At 44.0% G+C, this 25,091-nt stretch overlaps 1 protein-coding gene across 14 annotated transcripts in view; it reads left to right on the plus strand.

The window, feature by feature from the left end:
- KIAA1217 (KIAA1217 ortholog) overlaps positions 1–24,501 on the plus strand; it is a 476,642-nt gene extending 452,141 nt beyond the window's left edge. For 7 of the 14 annotated variants that reach the window (XM_054990766.1, XM_054990767.1, XM_054990773.1 and 4 more), the window contains 11 exons: positions 2,627–2,802; positions 6,962–7,089; positions 7,383–7,530; positions 10,077–10,560; positions 12,035–12,215; positions 14,307–14,458; positions 15,004–15,150; positions 16,286–16,405; positions 19,955–21,547; positions 22,039–22,164; positions 22,861–24,501. In XM_054990766.1, the coding sequence (XP_054846741.1) occupies positions 2,627–2,802; positions 6,962–7,089; positions 7,383–7,530; positions 10,077–10,560; positions 12,035–12,215; positions 14,307–14,458; positions 15,004–15,150; positions 16,286–16,405; positions 19,955–21,547; positions 22,039–22,164; positions 22,861–23,382 (3,777 nt within the window). In that variant the 3' untranslated portion in view covers positions 23,383–24,501. Of the gene's footprint in view, positions 1–2,626; positions 2,803–6,961; positions 7,090–7,382; positions 7,531–10,076; positions 10,561–12,034; positions 12,216–14,306; positions 14,459–15,003; positions 15,151–16,285; positions 16,406–19,954; positions 21,548–22,038 lie in introns of all 14 variants that reach the window. The other 7 variants (XM_054990777.1, XM_054990778.1, XR_008597801.1 and 4 more) reach the window with 6 other exon arrangements.
- Positions 24,502–25,091: the final 590 nt, after the last annotated feature.

Genomic DNA, 25,091 nt, shown 5'->3' on the forward strand with positions numbered 1-25,091 from the left:
GGGCCTTTGGCAGAGGCTCGCCCTTGTTATGCACTTCAGCCACACTCTCTGAAACCTGCACAGCAGGTGAAAGTATGTCCTGTATGGCATCTTCTGATAAGGCACACCAGGGAGAAGGGGTCTGGTGACTCCTCCTTGGCACCCTGGGCAGCCAGTGCACAGCTGTACGCTTGCTTTGCAGCATTTTACAAACGACTGGGTGCCTGTGGGTCAGTCAGAAAAAGAAGAGGAGAACGTCCTTTGGCATTTCAGCAGCTGCCCTTACGTAGTCCTTCTGAGCTACAGTCTTTTTAATATTAGTGTAACTCTGGATTGGAGAATAGAGAAGCACAGTGCGATCCTAGGCAGAGTTATCTCCTTCTGAGCCCCTTGACTTCAATGGACTTAGAAGGAGATAACGTCTCTGACAATCCCTAATCCATTGGCAATTTGTATGAACCTGACTGCATCACTGCACTCTTCTAAGCCCATTAACTACAGCATGGTGTAGAAGAGACAACGCAAAATTCTGCTGGGAAAAGTCCCAAAGGCCAGCTGTGGATCCTGTCATCTCATTTCTCCATCTAGCAACATAAGGCCCAGTGATTCTGCCAAGAAAATAAAGTGTCTGCCTTGTGGGTGCCTCGTGGAACCAGGGACGGTGCACAGAGCTAGCTCAGTAGATCCAAGCTGAACCGCTTGCTTCTGTCCACTGAAGCCAGTGGGCTCAGAAGGGTCGAATTCCACTTAGGGTGGCACCGCAAGTACCTTGTATCTGGGTTCAACACAGGGCCCTGGCTACCAGGATGCTTTGAATACAAATCTACATCCTCCTCATTTATTGTGTGCATCTTTAAATTGTTCGTCCAGTGGAATCTTTCCAGAGAGAAAGCTGACAAAGGGAGCTTTGACTCACGAGAGCTTATACTCCGATGTTCTTGTTGATCTTTAAGGTGCTACTGGATTTGAATCTTGCTATTCTACTGCAGACCAACAAGCTTCCCACATGAAACTTAAATTATTTATCATACACGAGTACATGGGGGGGGGTCCACTCCACTGTGTCACTGGAGCCTTGTTTACAAGTCTAAGTGAACACACATATAGGCTTGCCATTCCCCTGCCTGGGGTGGGGGATCCCCTGCTCCCACCTCCTCACCCTCACCCTCACTTACCTGGCCAGCAGGGGGGGTGCCCCCGAGGCACCCCCCAGTGGCACGGTGCACCCCCGGGTGGTGCAACGCACCCCCACAACACACTCCTGTGCCTGGCAATGGGCCCGTTTCAAGTTAAATTGGGCCCACGGGGGGGGGCGTGATTCAGCCCTTTGGTGAGCGCGGAAATGCTCCCTGGCCACCCTTTGACCCGTGTGATGACATCACTTCCCAGAAGTGACATCATCACACACGCTGGGAGCGTGCATGCACCACATGCATGCATGAGGAAAGACACTGCAGCCTCCACAGGGTAAGTGCCAGGCTTCCATTCTCCCGCCAGGGGACTCAAGGGACCTGGCAACCCTACACAATACAATCTATCTACAGAGAACCCTTGATTTTTGTTTATGCACACACTGAGTAATTTTCATGTTACATTCAGCACATGCACAGCTGCATGTATGGTTTAATTCCCTCATTTACACACCTACTAGTCCCCGCTTTTATTAGTAACGTGAATGTGCATTGGCTTTTTTACAATGAGGAGTATGTTTGTGTGTGTGCTGATTGCAAATAGGGCTGGAGTTTACATAAATTCAGTGTAACGTGAACAGGATTCATGTTGCATGCATGTGAGACTCTGGGGTACGTTTGTATGCCCCCCCCCGACCCCAGCCTGAAATAGCCTCAGTAGCTGCTGGGATACGTCTTATGCCCTCTGATGCCTCTGAGGTGTCACTCACCCCAGCACCAACGTTTTAAATCAAACGTCAGCAGCCAGAATTTGAAGTGATCATTCCGGATATTTTCCAGGCAACCAGGACACTATTTTAAGTAGTGCATGCAGCACGCAACGATACATTTGTGCCCTCTTCTGGAGGGACAGCTGTTGTGTGTGTGTTGCTGAACAGCAAAAAGGCATCACAGTCACTGAGGAGACAGCTCAGCCATGGGGAGAGGCTGTGGCTCAGTGGTAGAGCCGAAGGTGCCAGGCTCGATCCCTGGCATTTCGAAGTCGGAGCTGATGTGAAAGGCCTCTGCCTGAGACTTTGAAGAGCTGCTGCTTGCCAAAACAGGCAGTACTTACCTGGGTAGACCAATGGCCTGAATTTCGCATAAGGCAGCTTCATGTGTTCATATGGATACATTCAGTGTTGTAGCCCTGAATTAAGGGAGCTGTAGCCCTGTATTGAAAAAGTTGCTAACCCCGCTAAAGTGCCACGAGCCCATCGCGTGCTGCTGATCTGCTTCCGGTCAGAAGTCAGAGACGTAGTGTTAGAAGTTAGCAGAACTTCTTCTCTGGGCATTGCCTTTGCTTCTCCTTGAAATAACATTTATAGATAAAGGCAAAAGATGGTTGCCCCCCACCCACCCCCAATTCAGCTGCAGAGCTGTTTATCCAGCCCGACTTCTGAGCTAAACGATGCATTCAGTTACTCAGGCTGTTAGTCAGGCAGGGAAAATTGAAGTTGATTTCTTTTGTGTCACAGCTGCAGAACCAAGAGATGCTACGGGCCATGGTGAAGAAAGCTGAACTGGAGATCAGTGACAAAGTGATCGAAAGAGCCAAGAGGCTGGAGGATCCTGTGCAACGGCAGCGCCACCTGGTGGAGCAAGAGAGGCAGAAATATCTTCATGAAGAGGAAAGGATTGTCAAGAAGTTGGGGTGAGTGGAAGTTTGCCTGGGGCGTGTTGACAGAACGGCGCTTCATATAGTGTCATAGCTAATCACTTCTGAAGCTGGGAGAGGATCATGTTTCTGCTGCTCCCCAAGAACAGATGCTGAGGCAGCAATCATGGTGCTGCTATTGGAATACCTAGTTTCTGCTACTACTCAAATGTTTCTGGAGAACCAGGTTTAATTCCCGACTCCTCCACTTCAAGCCAGCTGGGTGACCTTGGGTCAGTCACAGCTCTCTCAGAGCTCTCTCTCAGCCCCACCCACCTCACAGGGTGATTGTCGTGAGGATAATAATAGCACACTTTGTAAACCGCTCTGAGTGTGCTATTAAGTTGTCCTGAAAGGCGGTATATAAATCAAATGTTACATTATTATTGAATTGGGGTATTTTGACTGTGCGTGTAGAACTCTGGAGAGAAATCAATGCAATATGGGGCCAGAACCAAGATGACTGGGAGGATCTGATCATTAATCTCCCAGGATCTTGTTTATTTTGACCTGGAATAAACATGGTTAGGATCAGGTTGCTTATTACGACTGGTCCCTCCCCAGAGCTGTGAGTTGCAAGATTGCTTCTGGAGTGTTGTATATTATGGGTCTACAAGCTGGCCAGTTCTATGTTACCCACTAAGACGAGATATTCTCACAGTGGTATAAATTATTCTTTAACCCCTAACTAGGGAAGCATTTCTACAAAGTTGCAATTGGACTGCTGGAGCCTCACCTCTTCTGAGCTTTCCGACCACTTTTTCTTTTCCTGTCCTTGGGGCCTCTTTCCTAACTGTATTCTCTACTTCCGCTGCCAATGTAGGGTCTCTTGAACGCTGCTGGCAATACATACGTTTTGGTACTAGTCTAGGAGATAACTTTGTAATCGGGGCCTATCTGTGCTAGGAAAGCATAGTAGTCTTACTATTGGTGCGCATGGAATGGGAGGGGCAGCTGTGACTTCACATTCCTTGGAAGAATTGGCAATGGTGAAATGTCAAGATGGTCAACTTGTGTATGTCTGTGTGATTTTTTGGAGGGATGTGTGTTTAATAGCTGTGCTTTGCAGCACTTTCATTCTTTAATATTTTGCAGCTGAGAAGTAGAAAATGCTCTAGACGCAGAGCATGTTTTCTTTAGACTAGCTTAAAGCATTTTTTATATGTTTTGGGAACCTAGATGAAAGCCCAAGAGGAATATTTCAAATAAACGACATTGGGTATCTCTCAAATATGTCAAGACAGTTAAACGGAAATATTTGTCTTTAAGCTAATTGACTTCAGAGGGGATTAGTTCTGTGAAGAGTGAAGCTGCCTGGGAGCACAATTAAATACATTGTTCTCAAATGTGCCACTTTTTCTTTGGAGCTGATCTCAAAGAAACCAGTTCTGCCTGCTTGTGCCACTCGGTGCCAACTGGGTGGCAGAAGTGCGGGTTACAATCCCTCCTCTCAGGCTGCCCCCTGCAGAGCTTTGTACATATTTCATGTCTATTTTCCTTTTTTTAAAAAAAATATGAAATATTTCAAATAAACTACATTAGGAACTGCATGCTTCAACACTTGCATAAAGCGGTGATTAATTTTATTTTATTTCTTTTATTTCATTTATTCCCCAATCATTCCCCATCTTTCTCCACAATGGGAAAACAAAGCAGCTTACATCATTCCCCTTTCCTCCATTTTATCCTAACAATCACCCTGTAATATATACTGTCGGAGGCAAAATAGACTAGGTTGAGAATGTATGACTGGCCCAAGATCACCCAGCAGGCTTCCACAGCAGAGTCGGGATTCGAACCTGGGTCTCCCAGATACTAGTCCAACACTCTAACCTCTACACATGGACATGGATGTAAAAGTTCATGGGTACGCACACACATACAAAAGAGATTCTTGCTTTCAGACACGCATCTGGAAGCCTGCAAAGGGGGAAAGTGGCAATCCTCTTCCCTAGAAAAGGTAGATTGTATATGTATATGTATATATGTGTGTGTGTATACACACACTCACATTAACAGCAAGCATATAAGTATAAATAATTTCTTTCCCTATGGTGATTGGAAGCACTGCTCATTTGCTGCCACCAAGTGTAAAGCTTAAGAATTCTCAGATCTGTTTTGTGAGCAGCTGTCTTCTCCTTTTTGGCTGTGTAACTTTTCTCTCCTCCTTCTGTGGACTAGTTTGATCCCTGCAAATGGCAGAATCTTTATACATCTGCTTAAAAATCCAATAGAAAATTAAATATATATGAATCATTCAGATATCGTTGAATCACTTGTTCTGAAATCTGACAGATGTTTTCTATTCAGTGTTCTTGGTAATTCTGTGGTTACTGGTGGCAGATGTTACATTTCTAAAGTTTTTCTGCTTCAGTTTCATTTTTCGGTGGGAACTTATAGAAGATGTAGCAGCCGTTTCTGTGATCAGAAAAAACTGCATTTTCTGATTTCTTTGAGCATGGAAGGAGCTACTGCAATCTTTTGAGCGCCCCAGCTTAAACAAATTATATCTGCACCAGCATTGTGGTTGGAAAAATTTCTCTCTCTTTCTCTTTTTCGGCTGCACTTTTTATTTTTCTCAGTATTCACATGCCATTTTAAAATTGTCCATCCTTGTAAGGATGTACCCACTAGAAAACAAATTAAGCCATATTTTTGTGGGAGTCTCAATAGGTATGCAGATAAGTATGTGGCTGAGAAAATGTGTGGTCCTTTCATGTGTGTTCCCAACTATGCTGCTGTTATGCCCCCCCCGCCCCTGCCTCTCACTTGCCTTGAAAGCCCCTTGCTGGGGTCACCATAAGTCAGTAGTGGTCTGACCCCTTTACACACAGAGACAGTTGTGATCTTACAGTATTCTAGGCTAAGCATTCTGTTAATTTTAGGATGTAGAATTGTTGTGTTATCTTTAACTTCTGCTATATCTTTAGTGAAATGGTAGATTTAAGACACTGTTACTTGTGTACATAAAGAGTAATCTGGAGATAAGAATCTCTTCATTCAATAGATGCATTTATGCTCTCACATTTGCTTATGCTATGAAGAAAGTAATCATCCCACAAAGCAAATAAAATACAAGAACAATCTCTGGGCAATTTGGGGATCTTGGCTTTCTGCTCCACTTCTGTACCAGGTGACCAATAGGTGACCATGGAAAAATAGCACGCTCCTAGATGTGTAGCAGAAGATGGGATTCAAGATTCAATGGAAGCACACAGTGGACTGCAAATGGCCCACGTGGATGGTTTAACCTTTTGAATCAACATCCACAGAAACAATCTTTAACGGGGCTTTTTTTTCAGCTGGAACGCGGTGGAACGGAGTTCTGGAACCTCTTGAAAATGGTCACATGGCTGGTGGCCCCACCCCCTGATCTCCAGACAGAGGGGAGTTTAGATTGCCCTCCGCGCCACTCCAGCAGCACAGAGGGCAATCTAAACTCCCCTCTGTCTGGAGATCAGGGGGCGGGGCCACCAGCCATGTGACCATTTTCTCCAAGGGCAACCCACTGAGTTCCACCACCTCTTTTCCCAGAAAACAGCCCTGATCTTTAATAATTCATATCAATCAAGCGTTATAGTGCAATCCTAAGAAGAGTTACAGCTTGCAAATGGGCTTAGAAGGGTGTAACTCTGCTGGACTGCCCTATTCATTTGCTAATAAATGGCTACAGCCCTCAATTGCACCCTTATAATAAATTCATTTTCTAAATGAGTCTCATAGTGTGTTTAGCACTTGCAGAGACTAATTTTGTGTTTCATCTACAATGGCTGTCAATGCTGTTCTGCTTGTACCAGTTCAAGCAAGTTAAAATTCCATCCTGGAGCGAGAAGCAGCACATCAGTAGAGTGGCAATATTAACAGAATACAGAGACTACAAAACACCCATGGCAAAAATCACGGCAACAGTAGAAATGCTCAGTTAACCATGTCACCATATCCAGATTAGTCAAATAAAGCAGCAGTTGCTGTGCAATGTCACTCCTGCTTCATTATGAGTCTTTTTGTTTCATAACATTTTGTTCTGCTAGTTAGTTTATAGCTCCCATTAAGGCGCCCCAAATGTTCAAAGAGCGTTGTCTTCTGTTGACTGTCTTCAAAAGAAACCACAGAATCCAACTTTTCTGTTATTTTCTCCTTTGCAAAAAAACAATAGAGAGCTCGAAAGTTTTGTTGAAGAACTGAAGAAGGAATCTATGACGAATAGGACAGTTACCTTGAAAGATGTTGAAGATGGGGCTTTTCTTCTCCGGCAAGTTGGAGAAGCTGTTGCCACTCTGAAAGGTACTGCTCCAAGGTTGTGAATATTATTTTAAAAGAAGGAGGTCTCTGATACCCCAACCTAAAAGCATACTCATTTAAGTATGTTCTACTGAAATCAATGGGTCCCTCAGCAGCAATGTCTAACTGAAGCATTAGTTTAACAATGCTGCTATTGTAGAAGGGAGGACTGAAGTACAGCTGCTAGAAGGTCATTTATGTGTGACTATTAAAAGCACATGTGATTCCCCAGCTTTCCTTTTAAGAAGTGTCCAACTATCCTGCTAAGAATAATTTTGTGGCCGTTATTGTTCCAGGTGACTTTCCAACGTTACAGAATAAGATGCGAGCCATTCTCCGCATCGAGGTGGAAGCTGTGAGATTTCTAAAGGAGGAACCCCATAAACTAGACATCCTACTGAAAAGGGTCCGCAGCATGACTGATACTCTTACCGCCCTCCGGAGGTGAGGTGTCCTTTTCTTGTCATGTTCAAAATAATCTATGCAGGTTTTTCATGGGGGTATATAATGTAATATCTCTAATATATAAAAGGCAAGCCAAGTTGCCGATGACTCACTTATTATCCTGGCACAGGCGCACTTGCAGGCCCCTCCACAGGGATAAAGAGTGAGTTGTCGGCAACATAGCTTGCCTTGAAGACCCCCAGGAGGCTGCCGTGGCAGCAGAAAGGCCCAGCTTGGCCCCCTGGAGGCCCTGAGGAGGCCGCTGTGGCAGCAGGAAGGCTTGGCGCAGCGGCGTAACCCTCTGGATGTCCCACAGCTGCTGTGGAGACGACAGGAAGGCTCAACACACCAGTGCAGCCTTCACAAGGCACCACAGCAACCACAGAGGTGGCAGGGAGGCCTGGTGTGCTGGCATGACCCTCACAAGACCCCACAGTGGGTCAGCGAAGCCCTCACTAGGCCCTGCAGTGGGATGGCAGGGCCTGGCCAAGAGGCGTGGCCACTTGCCAGTGGGAGGGCCCCCCGACACATCCATTTTCTAGATCCCATTGTATTTGTTTGCACAGCGGGCTTGGTTGCTAGTATAATATAAGGCAATTAACTCAGCACACAGGGTGGGTTCAAACTAAATCTGATGCGAATGAAAAAGCAGGTTTGATTTCCTCCAGTTTCCCTTTGCTGCTGGAAACCTCCAATTTGCCTTTCATGGCATCCCTGAAGGTTCCCTATTCCCCAAGAGCAGAGTTTCAGGGCTGCAGCAGGACTGGGGGAGCCAGAAAAGTTCTGTTCCTCTGACAGAAGTGCCTTCCACTTTTAGTCTGGAATCAGGATCCAAACTCACAAAGACAAAAAGAGGCACTCCTATTTCATACCTCATCTACATCAGAAACTGAGTGCCAGATTAGACATGATGAAAGGTCAGCTGTTATCAGATCTTCTGAATTTTTAAAGGAATAGCTGCCACAGGAACCTCAATTCAGATTGGAGCCATGGTGCTGAGGTATTAACACTCCCACCCCCCATTATTTGTCCTGAGGATGACACCTCCTAAGTTCTGCTGTTGACCTGTGGGGGGGGCAGGGATACACCAATAGTAAGTGAGGGCAATTTGCCTCAGAAGAATGGGATAGGGTAAGAGTTTACCTCCCACCCAGTGCCATGGGCCCCAGTCCGATCAAGTCAACTGACTGTGGGAAATCTGACTGTACATCTCCCCCATCATCTAGCTGTTTCCCTATAGCAGTTTTATACCAGTTATAAGGCTGAGTATATCAGATTATCAGGGAATACACTTTTGGGCATCAAAGCTCTCAGGTATCTGAAGAAGGGCTATCTGAAGAAGGGAGCTTTTACTCTCAGAAGCTTAAACTCTGAAAATCTTAGAGGTCTCTAAGGTGCTACTGGACTCAAATCCTGCTGTTCTACTACTACTGCTACAATAACAACACCAACAACAATAACAAGAACAACAAAAATAATAATAACATTCAATTTATATGCCGCCCTTCAGGACAACTTAATGCCCACTCAGAGCGGTTTACAAAGTATGCCATTATTGTCCCCTTAACAAAACTCCCTGTGAGGTGGGTGGGGCTGAGAGAGCTCCAGAGAGCCGTGACTAGCCCAAGGTCACCCAGCTGGCTTCAAGTGGAGGAGTGAGGAATCAAACCCGGCTCTCCAGATTAGAGTCCCGCACTCTTAACCACTACACCAAACTGCAGACCAACACGACTATCTACCTGAAACTTACCTGATTAACTAGGATCACACACATCCAGGAAGCATCGTCCCCAATCTAAATCTGTTTGGCCATGTAGCATTAAGATTTTATCACATCCACTATGTGACCCCTGAAAGGCTTGGCCACTCTATGATCTCATCCCCCATCCCGATTTTGAAACTGACCTACCTTTTCAGTGTTTGTCCTGGATCTGGCCCGCTCCCCGGATACTTCCTTTTCTCTTTAGATCAGTGCTCTCAACTTGTGATCAAGCTTGGGTGTTTGCCCACATTTCAGATTTCCCTGATGCATTTCAGTCACCGTGTAGACAGCTGTTTCTATGACCAAGATGTGGGTCATAGATTTCTGGGAGCGTCTCTACCAAAGAGCAATAAATTATCATTTCTTACATCCTTTTCTCTGTCGTTCTGTAGCACAAAGAGTCTTTCAGTATCCCAAGTGTTTTAGATGGACTGTAGAATTGGTCAGGACAAGCTCCTGCAGCAATTCACATACAAACCCCTCTGGACTGATTGGCCCTCACATAAATGAATGCCTGCTCTATTGTTGAAGGTCTGGTAGCTTGCACCCAGCTGTAATTTGTGTGAGATGAGGGATATTATATTTTGTGATGTTACTCATATCTTGCTATAATACTGCAACAGCAACATTACTCACTCCCTCACTCCCAATGGCCATTTAAAAAAGTCAGTATGCTTGTGATCCTATGTACATTGCTTTGACCTCTGTCTTTTCCACAAAGACCACTAGAGGGAGACCCTCCTTTTTAAAAGATCAGTGAGAATCAAACCGCTTCTTTTTGCAGACACGTTACAGACAGCCTGCTGAAGGGGGCGGATCCCTCTCAAGCAGCGCAGTACAGCGCCATGGAGAAAGCCACAGCCGCCGAGGTTCTGAAGAGCCAAGACACCCCAGGAAACAGCCTCCATAGCCCCCAGCACAATGTAGTTGAACCTACCACAGAATCCCCTGTCAAGTCTGAGATGATCCCTGTCTCGACAACAAAAATCCATCATGTGCAAAGCTCTCCAGTGGTAATCCACCAGTCTCAACATTCGTCTGCCTTGGTCAGCCATTCTCAGACTTCTCCTGTGACAAACAGCCACACAGTCAGTTTGCCGGCGTCCAACCATCCACCGCCCAGTATGCCAGAGTCTACAGCACCAACCTCACCACAAACGCAGGCACCACACTCGCCCCCTGTATCGGTCAATGGCTCCACCATGCAGAGTCTTTTTATTGAAGAACTTCAAAGCGCCAGCACCAGGAACAGAGCCCTGTCCATTGAGGTGTAGTATTTGTTTATGTTATTTATAGTCCGCCTTTCTCCCTGAGACTCAAGGTGGATTACACAGTGTAAACCAATACACTCAGTGGCTGGGACATTCAATAAACAATGCCATAGGGTATGGATTGCAGAGATCCAGCATAGAGCTGAAAGCATGCTGAAACAAAACATAAGCATTTTATTTTGACATATTAAAAGATGCAGAAGCTACCCAGCAGATACGCTGTAGTATAGTCCACCACTATATTTAGGCAGGTAGGATCGGAGATGCCATTGGCATCTCCGGTTGGGTCTGTACATGCAGTAGAATGAACAGGGTGGGCATGAGGAATGAGGTGGACTCGGCTGTACCATTTCAGATGACAGCTAGGAGACAGAAGTTTGAATCCTCTATGAGGTCTGAAAAACCTCATAGTATGCAGAAAACTAGTACAGTGAGGAAAGAGCTGGGTTTGAACTTTTGTCCTTTCTGTGCTGCTTTTCTGCTTGCAGGGAGTGTTCTTTTAGAGAAACGTTACCCGGCCTGCAGGCTGAAGAGATGCAGTCCATTTCTCCACCTCAGCAATCTCAGCTTTAGCATCCTGCACGGCGCCTTTCCCACCTCTGGCTAGAAAAACCAGTAAAAAACAGCAGTAAAAAAATACAAGTTAAATTACACAGAATGGTATTAGTGGAACTGGAATGCCTGGACACGGAATTTTCATTTTTAAGATGTATGGAATACAGACAGCCCTGCACATGAAGAGATCCAATTGTCTCACCTACACAGTCACAAAAAAGAATGCACTTGTACATATGGCTAGGTCCACTGAAGTTGCTTCCACATGAAGGTTTTGGTCAGTATTCGGTTCCAAACTGCAGAAAGTTTTTTGCTTCCGCATGACCCCATAGTGTAATCGTCCACCTTCCAGGTTTCTTGTGCTTCACTGCACAGTTTGCAGAATCTCATTTGGGATGACCTTTCCAGAAAGTATGTACTAAAAGCATATTAAGTCGCAATGTGGATGAGAAGGTGCGATTTTTTGCACCACCTCCACATTTCCTATCATGCCTACCAAGCCCTCTCAGCTGACTTTTTGCTGCTAGGTTTTGTTTTTACAAAATCAGTAGCAGGTGTATTACAACAGCATCATAACACTATAGACTCTCTCCATTACGAAAGCCTCTGCATTTGTAGCAGCAATAAGAATACATCGGAGACTCATCCGTTTTTTGGAAGCAACCTGAAATAGGGAAACTGTTCACATAGATCTTGATGCTTCTGCTTCCAGAACATGATTTTGGCAAAGGATGGAATATGTGTAGGGCGTATGCCAACTGAAAATTGTGCAAAGGGCAGAAACTTGGCAGAGACAGGCAGAAAGAACAGGGTCTCGCAACAGATTGGATTCCTTGGCTGTTCACAGAGGGAAGTTTAAATTATCAAGCCAATGTAACATTCAAAGTGTTTTCTGTGTGTGTTTGTTTTCTGTTAGAAAGCCGAGAAGAAGTGGGAGGAGAAAAGACAGAACCTGGATCACTACAATGGGAAGGAGTTTGAAAAACTTCTGGAAGAAGCACAAGCAAACATTATGAAATCCATCCCAAACCTCGAGATGCCGCCACAAGCCGCACATTCACCAAGAAGTGATACAAATGAGAAGTTAGAAGTCAGCGGTAAGGGGGTCAAGATAGCATAACAAGATGCTGATGTGAGTTGTTTCAGGGTTGATCCTTTTGACCTTTTTTTCAATATGAACCAAAATGGGGACGATCCATTTCTGAGGTCCAAAATCTTATTTAGGAAAGAACTTGCTCATCAGAGAACACAAGCTGTGGTTATGGTCAGGGGGCCTCAGCCCTTTGCAAGTATCTCACAATATGCCGCTGGGAAAAAAGGATAAGGCTTACACATCTTTGGCCTTGCTGGATCAGACCAGCAGTCGATCTAGTCCAGCATCCTGCCTCACTCCATGGGCACCCAAACAAGAGAGATCCCCCCGTGGTCAACGGTCAACAACAATATAGAAGTAATCAACCTTATTTCTTAAAGTGCATATGTGCAAAAGTGCTATAAATATAATCAGGGCATTTTTTCTGGGGAAAGAGGTGGTGGAACTCAGTGGGTTGCCCTTGGAGAAAATGGTCACATGGCTGGTGGCCCTGCCCCCTGCTCTCCAGACAGAGGGGAGTTTAGATTGCCCTCTGCACCGAGGGCAATCTAAACTTCCCTCTGTCTGGAGAGCAGGGGGCGGGGCCACCAGCCATGCGACCATTTTCAAGAGGTTCCAGAACTCCGTTCCACCACGTTCCAGCTGAAAAAAAAACCCTGAATATAATCAAATAGCAGCATCCAAATCAAAAGCCTGATGATTGATTGTAGACTGTAGCTAGAGGAACCCCTGAGGAAGCTCTGCAGAACGGGCCACCCACTAGCAGCCTGTTGGGGACAGGGTGATTGTTACAGCTTCTTCTGGACCTGGGGGTCATCTGCAACATAAGAAATACGACGTATTTATTAATAGGACTATAATATAAAGACTGTATTATCACTTACCTCAGATCCAGTAAGCGGCTTTTGTTGAAAAAATTGTTACCTGCAGTAAGAGAAAACAGCTATATCGCATTATTAATATTGTTCTAACCAGCAGAAATTGTAGCTGGAATTTATTTACTGTGATAATTTGTATTCTGGTTGTCATTGCTCGTGTTACTTTTGTACTTTGGATACTGATGTTTATTGATTATATTTATGGCACTTTTGCACATCTGCACTTTAAGAAATAAGGTTTATTAGAGCTCGCCTCCCATTCATCTGTCAAATCCCTTTGAAAACCACCTATGTTTATGGCCATCACTGTGTCAACTGGCAATAATTCCACAATTTAAGTACTTGTTGAGTAATTTCCTTTTGGCTGTAACTTAATCCTCTGCCCATCAACTTCATTGGGCGCCCTGGCATTTTAGTATTATGAGGAAGGGAGAAAAAGCTCTCTGTGCCCATTTTCTCTACCCTGCATATAATTTTATAAACCTTTCATGTTCCTCCTTGCTCCTCTTTTCCTAAACTAAATTGCTTTAGCCTTTCCTCATACCTTTAGCCCTTAATCATTTTGGTTGCTCTCTTCTGCGTTTCCCCCCACTCTGCAATATGACAGCGACCTAAATTACACACAGTATCCCAAATTAGGCTACACCGTAGCTCTGTAAAAGAGCATTACAATATTGGTGGTGGAAAGTGCCATCAGTTAGCAGCCAACTTAGGGCAACCCCGTAGGGTTTTCAAGGCAAGAGGTGAACAGAAGTGGTTTGCCATTGCCTGCTTCTGTGTACCAACCCTGGACTTCCTTGGTGTTCTCCCATTCAAGTACTAACAAGGGCTGCTCCTGTTTAGCTTCCAAGATCTGATGAGATTGGACTGTCCTGGGACATCCAGGCCAGGGCATTACAGTATTCGCCATTTTATTTTCAAGACCTTTCCAGCCAGGAGTTTGTCTTTTTCACCGCTGCAACATACTGAGTTGACATTTCACTGAGATTTATATAACCTTAAGAGCTCTTTCCTTCCCAGTCACCGCTAATTCAGATCCCATCAGAGTATGAAGTTAGATATTTTTGTGCTGATACCCATCCCTTTGCAGATGGCTAATATCAATAAGGGAGTTCAGCACGTGCCTATCTTATTCCCAATGAAATAAACAGAATGCGCAGTTTTTTTAAAAAAAGCAGTGCCACATTAACAATAGCATCCTCTCTTTTAATTTTCAGAAGAGACTTTTCATGCAGAACAGGCCACTGAAAAGCTTGTGAAGTCTCCCCCTCCTCCTCCGCCACGTCGCACCTACCTACTAGGACCTGGACTTAGCACAAAACTTGGGGAAGTCAGCTACGTGGCCCGGAAAGACACCCCTGTGGTCAAGGTTTGGTGATTGAGGCGACGTAGCTTTAAATGCAGTGACAGAGCCATGGCCCAAAGAATCAGCCAAAGTCAGTCACACCCAGGAAATAATAATAGCAACCATCCCCTCCTAAGAGTTGCCCTTTTCAGGAGTTATCCTTCCTGCATTCTTATTTATAATAATGTCAAATGCAAATCAAAAGCTGTTTGTACTCACTGTGTGTCTAGGAAATTTCAAAAATTATTTGAACGAACACATGCATTTGACACAGATGGAGAAGATCGGTTTGAGAGAACAGTTCCGTAGAAACCTTGACGCAAGTTCTCTGTCACTTGCTTAATCCATCTGTTACATTTGAAGCCCCCACCCCCAAGGAAAAGTCTAGTGGAAAACACTTGCTTTCACATGTATGTTGTAAAGAATGGCATAGTTTATGCTGCTGAAACCAAATGTTCTAATGGGGCCTGTGGGGATGTGTTGGGATATTGAAGTTTCCCTTAAAATCCTGATGAAGAGTAGAGGCCTGTATGGAGGCACTGCACACATGGCTTCTCTGTGATCTTTAGGAAAGCAGTGAAGATCCAACGCAAGGAGCACAGCCCAAAGTTCCTAAGGATGATCAGGTCTCTTCTCAACCCCTGCTGATGGGCACCATTCCGCCTGCAAAGGAAGAGGAAGAAGAGGAAGGCGAGAGAATAATGGCAGAATTACAGGTATGTATTACATACAACAGGTATGTCTTAGGAAGCTGAACATAACTAGAAAAACACACTCCTGTAGACCTAGAACACAGTATAAGGAGTGTGTCTGCCCCACTGAAATGAACAATATGCTCTAGGGAGTGCAACTGGGCTTGCACAGGAGGGGTGTCTAGTGACCACTTGCTTCCATGGGTTAAAGATACTAGTGAATGAAGTCACCATGGTACAGGTTCTTACTGAACTTTTGTGGTACACACATCAGGTACAATTGGGTTCAGATCAGGAAAACCCAGAGTGGAATAGTAAGACCTTGTCCCATTCACAACCATTAGGCATGCCACAGATCGAGGTCTGATCTTGGCTATTTCCATTATGGATGCTTTAGTTGGCCATAGTTGTTTTTCTGTGCTTACTGCCAACTGGACCCGACCATTGCAATGCAGACAACCTTCTGTGGTGTCCGATGGGCAAGTGCTGTTCAGCTCCATGGGCACAACCTAGCAGAAGTCAGTGGCAATTCAGTTCTGTTCCGTCGTTCACAGTGACTGCATTTCGCTGGATTGTGCTCTCTGTGCTTTGCATTGGCCAGCAAAGTATCCTTGGGAGCTTCTATGGAAGAGAAAGCTATTCACTATTAACTTTCAGCACTGCTAGCTCAACCACACAGCTGGCTAGTACTGAAGGTACTAGTACAAACAATCCCACCTTGTCTTGAATGGCTTAAGAAAAAGGGTTAGATCGCACAAAACATTTCAGCTTCTGTAACAGGTCTTATGCAAGTGTAGGCACTAGAATTACTCCTCACTCTCCACTTGCACCTATATTCCCAGTATCTTTTATGTGTGCACAAGGCATAGCACAAGGTATTTCCTCTGATCATTTCAAATTAAATAAATCATGCAAACCCTCTGTTGTATGCTCCAGTGCTCCATATATGTATTATTTTATTAATACTGAAGTGCTGTGTGTGTTGCTGAAGCTTTTGTGCCATGGCTTGTGCATGGAGAACTGTGCTAAGTATGTTTTCCCTTCTGCTCACAATGGATCCCACCCAGAATATGTAAGTTCCGCACTAACAGACCACCAGGAAGCCTAGCTAATGCTCCAAAGGGATCCTCTGATAACGTGCCATATTTTAACTCCTTAGGCTTTCCAGAAGTGTTCTTACATGGATATAAACTCAAACAGTCATGTTGAACAGACCAGAAATGACACACAAACAAAAGATGCAAGGCCTCTGGCCTTAACACATCCCAAGGAGAAGAAGGTAACAGTGGCATCTTCCGTTCTGCCACCTGGTCTTGGCTTCACCTTCTTTCCTTGCTTCTGGACTAACCTTATGGCTTGTAATGTTGCTTACTGTGTGTGCCATGATGGCTCTGTTTTTGTTGATGTAGATTTAGATGAGGTTAACTTTTAAACATCTCAAAACAAAGCTGCGGATTGCCTCTGCTATCCCAGCTGTTCAATGGGCATTATCCCTTTTACAAAGAGCCCAATAAGGTCCAGGAATGATGAGAGGTGGTATCTGAGACTAAGAAAGGGATGCCCTGTCTAAGCACAGCAATGTAGATTTTTGACCAATGCCATTTTTAAAATTACAGTTGAACATCTTACCATTTTCATTAATTAAAATTGTTTTAACCCAAAGAACAGTGATAAGGGTACCCCTGAGAGAAAAAAGGGTGCCTTGTTTTGTGCCACAGAACAGTCTTTGTATTTTGATTTATATTTATCTTACATTTTATATCCTGCTTTTCTTCCAAACCCGGAACTTTACAATACCAGGTGAGTATTCTCACCCAGCATGTGAAAACAGCAGACATCACATAGTTTAACTTCTACAGAATGCCAATTTGCTCCTCCGAAGGGATATATATAAAAAAATTACCCTTTATTTATATGTTGACAATTTCAATGGAAAATGAACATTAACAATCCCATGGGAGCTTCAAGCTCCAGGAAAAAGATTAATACAAAATTTGTCCTGTTTACCTGAAAGGAAGACTAGGTATTTTTCCTCCCACATGTAGAGTCAAAAGTGAAGGAGGATTGTAAATTCACCTACATTAAAGTTATGCACAGTAATGAAATGACCCTTTTGGTGTATAACCTCCTTTTATGGCGGGATCATTTTACATTTAGGGCTATTTTCCTTTGGGTTTAATACAAGTAATTCCGCTCCTATTTTTCACGTTCAGGATTAAAAATCACTGGGGTGATAATAATTCTGAAAGAGGCTGGGGCATGAGGAATTCATAAGCTTTCTGGTCAAAGGAAAATCTAACCTTTGAAGCAGCTGCAGGGCATATAGTTCTATTCCTTATCCCAAAGGTAATGGTCCTTCCCACCTGCGTGTCCCAGTGAAGACTGTCCCCCCCCCGCCATGTAGAACATGGCATTCAGGGGCAAAGGGCACTGCACAAAACAGCACCCATTGGTCCAGGAAAAATGCAGAATCCCAAGACAGAAACAGTGAAAGGTGAACCCCTTGTGTTCCCTGTGGTGCTGCTGAAACAACCTCCTATGCAACCATGCCTCAGTGGGAGCCCCAAGTGGTTTACAACATAGCTCTCGCCTCGTCCAGTTTATCCTCGCAACAACCGTCCTGTTGAGGTAGGTTGGGCTGAGGCAGAGTGTGTGACTGGCCCACGGTCTCCCACTTGAGTTTCCCTGGTAGACGGGGAATCTGAACCTGGGTACTTCCAGAGCCTACTCTGACACTCTGACCACCACATCAAAGTGTCTCTAGGTAATAGAATTTTCATAGGTTCCCGCCCATGAACATCAGAATATTGCTGCGCACATATTAAACTATGTCCTCTGTGGATGTCCACATGGATCTCTTGTTCTTGAGTCTGGCCTAATATGCATGTGACTTCACTCACCTGTTTCCAGGGTTTGCTCTTCTGAGGGGTGGTTATTTGTTCGGTGCTAACAAAGCTACACCTGCATGGCTGTAGTAAGTTTCAGTTGCCTCTTGGATGCTGCTTGCAGACAGTCCTCTTCTCTTCTGTTGTTTGCTGTCTGTGTCTATTCTGAACATCAATATTTCCCCACTGAAAGGCAAATCGTTCACGTGTGTCTGTGATGGCCTTCCATTTCCATTAGCGTGACAGCAATAACTACTGTTTTAGAGAGTGGCTGAACACAGAGTTGGATCCCACCAAACATAATGCTGAGCTGTCTTTTTGCTTCCAACACTGTGTGCGGCTTTACCTCAGTCAGAACTACTGCTGGATATAGTTTGTTTACTTATTTTATATCTCATCTTTCTTCCCTATGGAGAGCCAAAGCAGCTTACACAGTTCTCCTCTATTTTATCCTCACCACAACCCTGTGAGCTTGATTAGGCTGAGAGTGTGTAACTGGCCCATGCAAGCTTCCAGGGCAGACTGGGACTCCCAGATCCAAGTCCAACATGCTAACCCAGGGCTCCCCAACCTTTTGAGTCTGCAGGCACCTTGGGAATTCTGACCCAGAGTGGTGGGTGCAACCACAAAATGGCTGCCACAGGAGGCAGAGCCAACCACAAAATGTCAGGGAGTAATGTTATATATAACTGTAAGCTCTTCAACATTTCCAGCAGAATCTGTTTAACAGGATGTCTATTAATCTGCACAGCCAGTCAGATCTCCAGTGGCCAATCATAAGCCTCCTGGGCAAAAGTCACGCCCACTTTCTACAAACAAACATTTGGTGGACAACAGAAAAGTGTTGGCAGGTGCCACGGTGCCTGGGCGGGGGGTGGTGGTGGTGGTCCCTGCTTTAACCACTTCACCATACTGGCTCTATGTTATTGTTACACATCCTCATGTAGCCTGGCTGACTGTAATAAAGGCTACTCATAACAAAGTCATGAGCTCCATCTAAATGGCATGCATTTTTTCCCTGTCCTACCTACAAGCAGTGTGCTGCAAGAGCAAAATGCTCCTCCTCCCTAGACTCAGTTGGACTGAAATTGTAAGGCACAGGTGATGCACACTCCGTGCTGCTCATGCATAAAAAGGGGCTTCCATGACAGTGGGCCAAGCTACAAGTGACAAATGACACTTGAAAAGCAAGTGGATTGAGTGGAGCGCAAGTGAACAGGGAGAAATACACTTGCCATTCAAGTGTCATTCGTCACTTGTAGCTTCGCCCAATGCTATTTAGCTAGTTATTGTGGTCTTAAACAATGATGTCTTAATTACTGTACTGGAGCACAAATAACATTCAAAGAATATCACTATGCCTGTATTTAGATCCAGGGATCTAAGTGTTGGTTTGAGCAATCCAACACAGGGGAATGCTTGTTCCAGAGTGGAAGATCTCTCTGATCTAGTTAGCTTAGTGAACTGGCTTGTATGTTAACAGTTCTTCTGGTGTGAAATCATTGCTTCCATTAGCAGAACTACGTATCCTAAAAAGTATCAGTGTGATACAAAACAACTGGTGAGAAAAGAATTCTTAAGTTAGGTCAAGATGAAATAATTTTGTACCAGTGGTATTCAGTGTTGTAACCAATAATGATATAAGTGCCACAGAGGGGTTGTTTAAACCGTCTCCATCTAGAACCCATGTTGATTGCATATATAGTCCGATGCAGTCACATGAAACATGCTGTTCTACCAGAATGTGGAATTATGCCCTGAAGATGCACAGAAGTCAGATGAAGACCATGGAAATGACTGCAGTGACGTATAGAGTGGCGAGTTCACATCATCTGTGCCTTATCTGCTGATGATATGCCAATTAATTGGGGGGAAATAGACCCATCCTTTAAAAAAGAAAGTTATATCCATCAGTAACTAAGTAATGCAACTCTTCCCCCTAGGTGTATGGGGAGGCATCAAAAGATAGTGACCACCTCAAGGAGGAGCCAGAAGGGAGAACAGAAGAGATGGTCTTGGATACTTGCAGCATCACTGGAAATAAAGCTAGCTTTCCAAAGGCTGAAAACTTGACCTTCAGCAAAGATTTGCTCATGGACAATAAGGATTATGCCAAGAAAAATTATCTTAAGCCAAACACAAGCATCTCGAGTGTCCATTTGCTAGACAATGAACAGAAAAGGGGGTCTGAAGGTTCACCTATAGAACCTGGAAGGCAAAAACAAAACTATGGAGTAGCAACTGAGACTGGACATAGTGTGCCCCAGAATGAGTTGCTGGAAAACTCAGGGGCACCTCCCGTTAGGGAAATAGACTTGCAAACTCAGGAGAATTCGTTAGCTTCTAGATCATTGCAGGAGCAAGAAATATCTGTTAGTGGCCACAGTCATGTAGTACTAAGGCATAAAATGTCTAGGAACATTACCTTAAATAGCATTGATGAGGTAGAGTCTCCTGCTAGCTCTCCAGGTGAAGAAAGCCCACCCTCGGAGAACATTGCTTTCATGATTACCAAAACGGCAGTCCAGGTGCTATCAAGCGGAGAAGTCCATGATATAGTAAACAAGAAGGGAGATGATGTGCAGACGGTTAACATAGATTCCAAAAAGGAAAGGGCATCCCAACATGATGTGCCAGAGAATCCTGAAACTGAAGACTCCGTTGTTTGCTTGGACAAAAAGCCAGTCATCATCATTTTTGACGAACCGATGGATATCAGAGCAGCTTATAAAAGACTTTCGACAATATTTGAAGAATGTGATGAGGAACTGGAGAAAATGATGGAGGAGAAGATAGAAGAAGAAGAGGAGGAGGAAGAAGAAGAAAACGAAGGCTCTGACCCATGTGATGCCCAGGCATATGCAGTTACCCAGACAGAGAGTAGTCAGAGGCAATCCCATGATTATTTAGCAAATCACAGATTTGAGCAGCAATATGGACTTCGGCCTTTGTCTCATTTGCCAACTCAGCCCAAACTCCTTGAAGAACAAGAAACTGATAAGCCCGATGGCAGGAAATCTAGTCAAATTTGTGGGCCGCATCCAGAAACAAAGCTGGAGGCTGCAGACGCTAAAAAGAGATTTAAGTTTAAATTCCCCAAAAAGCAGCTGGCTGCTCTTACTCAGGCAATCCGCACAGGAACCAAAACTGGCAAGAAAACTTTGCAGGTTGTGGTGTATGAAGAGGAGGAGGAAGATGGCACTCTCAAACAGCACAAAGAGGCCCAAAGGTTTGAAATTCCCAGTTCTCAGCCTGACAGCCTTTCTGGGAAGCAAGATGCAGATGCTGCAGCCCAAATATCAAGGACTGATGAAATTAGAAAAAACACTTATAGAACTCTGGACAGTCTGGAACAGACTATTAAGCAGCTGGAGAGCACCATTAGTGAGATGAGTCCAAAATCGGTTTCCGAAACCACATGCCGATCAGGTGGAGGCCCTGTCCCATGCCTTTTCCCAACCAAAGAACCCATAGTGCTGGAAGAGAATAATGCTGATATAGAATCCCCTTCACCAATACCATCAACTTCACGTAAGGTACTTTAGTTTGAGAAATCACAACTCCAGCTGCTTTCTAAAATCTGCAGTAATAATCACTATTAAGCAAAAGGTGTCTTCTGATTGGTTTGCTTCCTTTTGGGTGGCTTGGTTTGGTGCATCCACGAGATGTCTAACTGCTAATAGAATGTGTGTGTTTTTTAAAAAAAATCGATCTTTTTGATTTGGTGATGGGAAATACAGGAAAACTCGGTGTAACAATTCTGCCGTGGGTGCAGGAGCACTTGGGAAAGTTAAATTTTGGTTGATCAGTAGAGTCAAGCTTTTACTATCCATTCTTGATTCCCGAATTAACACTTGTGGTGCAACTTTTGATGTGAATTCTTTTGGTGCTTCCTGTGCATGTAGGGCTTTGGCTTCTCACACAAATCAGCTTTGCTCCTGGCATACAATCCTGTTGCAAATGGACTGACATTTAACTACATTTCCCTTGTTTCTCTCCCTCCTTTGCACCCCAACCTCTCTCTCAGGGTTCAGCCAGCAGTTCACAGACAAGCAGAATGCCAGTCCCGGCAGCCACAAAAAGTAGGCCACCAGGAAATGTTGAGAAACCAAGCAAACCACACAAACTACAGGACCAGCGGCAGTACAGACAGGTAGTTTTACCCTAAGCCCAATCTTGGGATGGACAGAGCTGTGGTGTGTTTTGGTGTGTTTTGGTAAAGTCAAGGGACTGACTTGGATGATACCAAATAATGGACATTGTCTTCCTGTTGAAATTTGGAAGTGGACATCCAGGGCTTGTGGGAGAGTCATGAAACTATCCAATAGCAGCATTCTCTTTTTTTGTCATGCTTGTGCATGTCTGCAGTAAAACATCTCCTTTTTGGGGTTTGGTTTCAGTACTCAGTTGTAATTGTTTAATCTGTCAGTGAGAGGAACAGAAATGGTTTGAAGCATTTCAGAGGAAACTGTTGGTACTAACTCCCTGTTTAACGAGATTGCAATCGGCGTATATTAACCATCTGCCAAATGTTTTCCCTCTTCATAACAATCCTGCTGCATGGCCAGTGTGGTGGTCAGTCCTGATGTTGCGGTGTCATCCTCCCACACACATTCTCTCTTGCTTCCCTTTCAGCGTCTTCCCACTTTTGTGCATTCTTTGTCCATGTTCCATGTGGGGTTGTGGGGGAGGGTGGAGGAGATCTACCAGATCTAGTCCGCAGCTTACAAGATTTAGTGCAGGCTTCAAACTTAATTCCTGTTTCCTGTAAACCTAATTTCTCATGCTGCCCCTATTTGATTTATCGTGTGTGCTAACTTAAACTGTCTCCCACCATCTTTATTTACAGGCTAATGGAAGTGCTAAGAAAGCTGGTGGGGACTATAAGGCTACTTCCCCTACCCTACCTGCTTCAAAAATTCCAGCCTTTTCTTCCACTTCTGGGAAAAGTAGCTCTGTATCTAGTGGCGATAGCACTAACCTTCTGAGCCCACCTACTAAAACCTCTGTTCCTCCTTCTAACCCTCTCAGTCCTTCAACAGGTCGTAGCACTCACTCTGCTTCCTTAATCCCATCCGTCTCTAATGGCTCCTTAAAGCTCCAGAATTCTACTCACACAGGTAAAAGTCACCATCTTTCATTCTCAATACAGACTCAAAATGGCCGGCCAACCCCTCTTCCTCCATCTTCCTTTTCCTCCTCCTCCTCTCCTTCTTCCACCTCTCCCACCTCACTGAATCAAGGTATGAAGAGCATCCGGTCAATCCACACACCCAGCTTCACCAGCTACAAGTCACAGAATGGAGGTGTCACCAAGCCCAATCCATCTTCCACCACCACCACCACCACCACCACCAAGGAGCCATCTTAAAAAGCTTTATGCTGGCCTTCACCAAAGGCTTCCCAGTTTCTGAGGAGATTGCAACCGATGTCACAGCTGAGGAATGTATACCATTTTTGCTGTATCATTTGAAGCTTAATAATAAATTTGTGCTAAATATTGGATAGGTATTAGAAATTAGAGACACAAGTAGTTTTGTAAGCATTCATTGCTGTTAAAATGCCAGAGTGGGGTTTCCTGTCCCCTCCCATCCTTTAGCTAGAAACGGTTATGAACAGAACAGCAGGGTGTGAATGAATTAAAAGTATGTGTGCACAAGAAATGTATCAAGCATGAAAAGAAATGTATTATTAAAAAGTAACTTGTTTTGTATAAAGCTATTTTTAAGTACCAGAACTAAACATCGTGCGATATAATGCAAAATTATAAAAACTGAAACTAAAATATTTTTCTTTTATTTAGTGTTATTCAGATTTGTTACAGATTTCTATTTTTGTCAACAAAACTTCATGGTTACTTTCAAAAATCTTTTTTGCCAAACATTTGATACTATAATGAACATTTGATAAGTAGTATGCTGGACACTTCCTGTACACAAGAAACAGAGATGAGACGGACAATTGATGTGTACGAGACAACTGCACTGCCATTCAGATTATATTTAATAATTTGCAATGACATGGGGGGGGGGGAGATAAATTGTTTTCACATTTAGGCATTTGCTGATTGTTTTAGCTTCCTTCGTTTTTCCTTCTACTGAGACCTGGGTAAATCATGTTGTACTTCAATGTGGATTTTAAAAAAAAGGTGTACACTTCTGTACTGTTCTATATAATGGAAAACCTTTGTAAATATAATATATATATATATATAAATATATAAATAAATAAATACTGTATGTGGCTGGGCACATAGAGTAGTTTTCAACACCAAAGGTCCCTTTTATGCATGGTTTGAAAATATGATTTGGGAGATCAACATGATAAATTTGGGGGTGGAAGTAATGCAGAAGGAGTCAGAATCATCACATTTGCAAAGTTAGAGTGTTCTTTTGTAAATATCTTATTTGTACAACTCCATGATATAATATACAGGAGCAAAAGGAAAAAAAAACACACCTTCGCAAAAATAAAGGGCTGCATGCTTATACATTTTGGTATTATTTTTGTCACCAGTCAATTACTTCTTAATTTTTATCATGTTTTTATACATGCAACTACGGACATCAATCCAGAAGTTAAGCATCCTGAAGTCCTGTTAATCTCAATTTAAGAAATGTGTGTGTGAGTAAATGCCCAACTGGAATCTACAGGACTTAAAACTGCTTCTCTTTGACAGGCTCAAGTTAGTTGTTGCCAATTCAGGTGCTTATTAAAAATCAAGCCTCTGATGCATTCATCAAAAATTACAGTTAATAAGTATTCTTCATCAACTGCTTGCCAAAGCATCTGAGAATTATTTTCACACAACTTTCTGAGTTGCTGCAGTTAGGTTAGATCCTTCTCAGTTCAAATCTCACATCTTCCGCTAGCATCAACCCACATCATCATCTTATGTAATGTCCAGTGACAGCTCACAGTACTCACACTATGCCACAAGTTATGAAAATATGCCAAGACAGTACTTCCGGCATCCAGTCTTACGTTATTTGCACAGCAGCTAAGCTCATGCCCTTTACAAGCGATGAACTGCAATTGCTTAAGGTAACTGCATACACTTGCCCTGACATTCAAAAATCC

Source organism: Eublepharis macularius, chromosome 11 (assembly GCF_028583425.1).
Source record: "Eublepharis macularius isolate TG4126 chromosome 11, MPM_Emac_v1.0, whole genome shotgun sequence".
Taxonomy (NCBI): domain Eukaryota; kingdom Metazoa; phylum Chordata; class Lepidosauria; order Squamata; family Eublepharidae; genus Eublepharis; species Eublepharis macularius.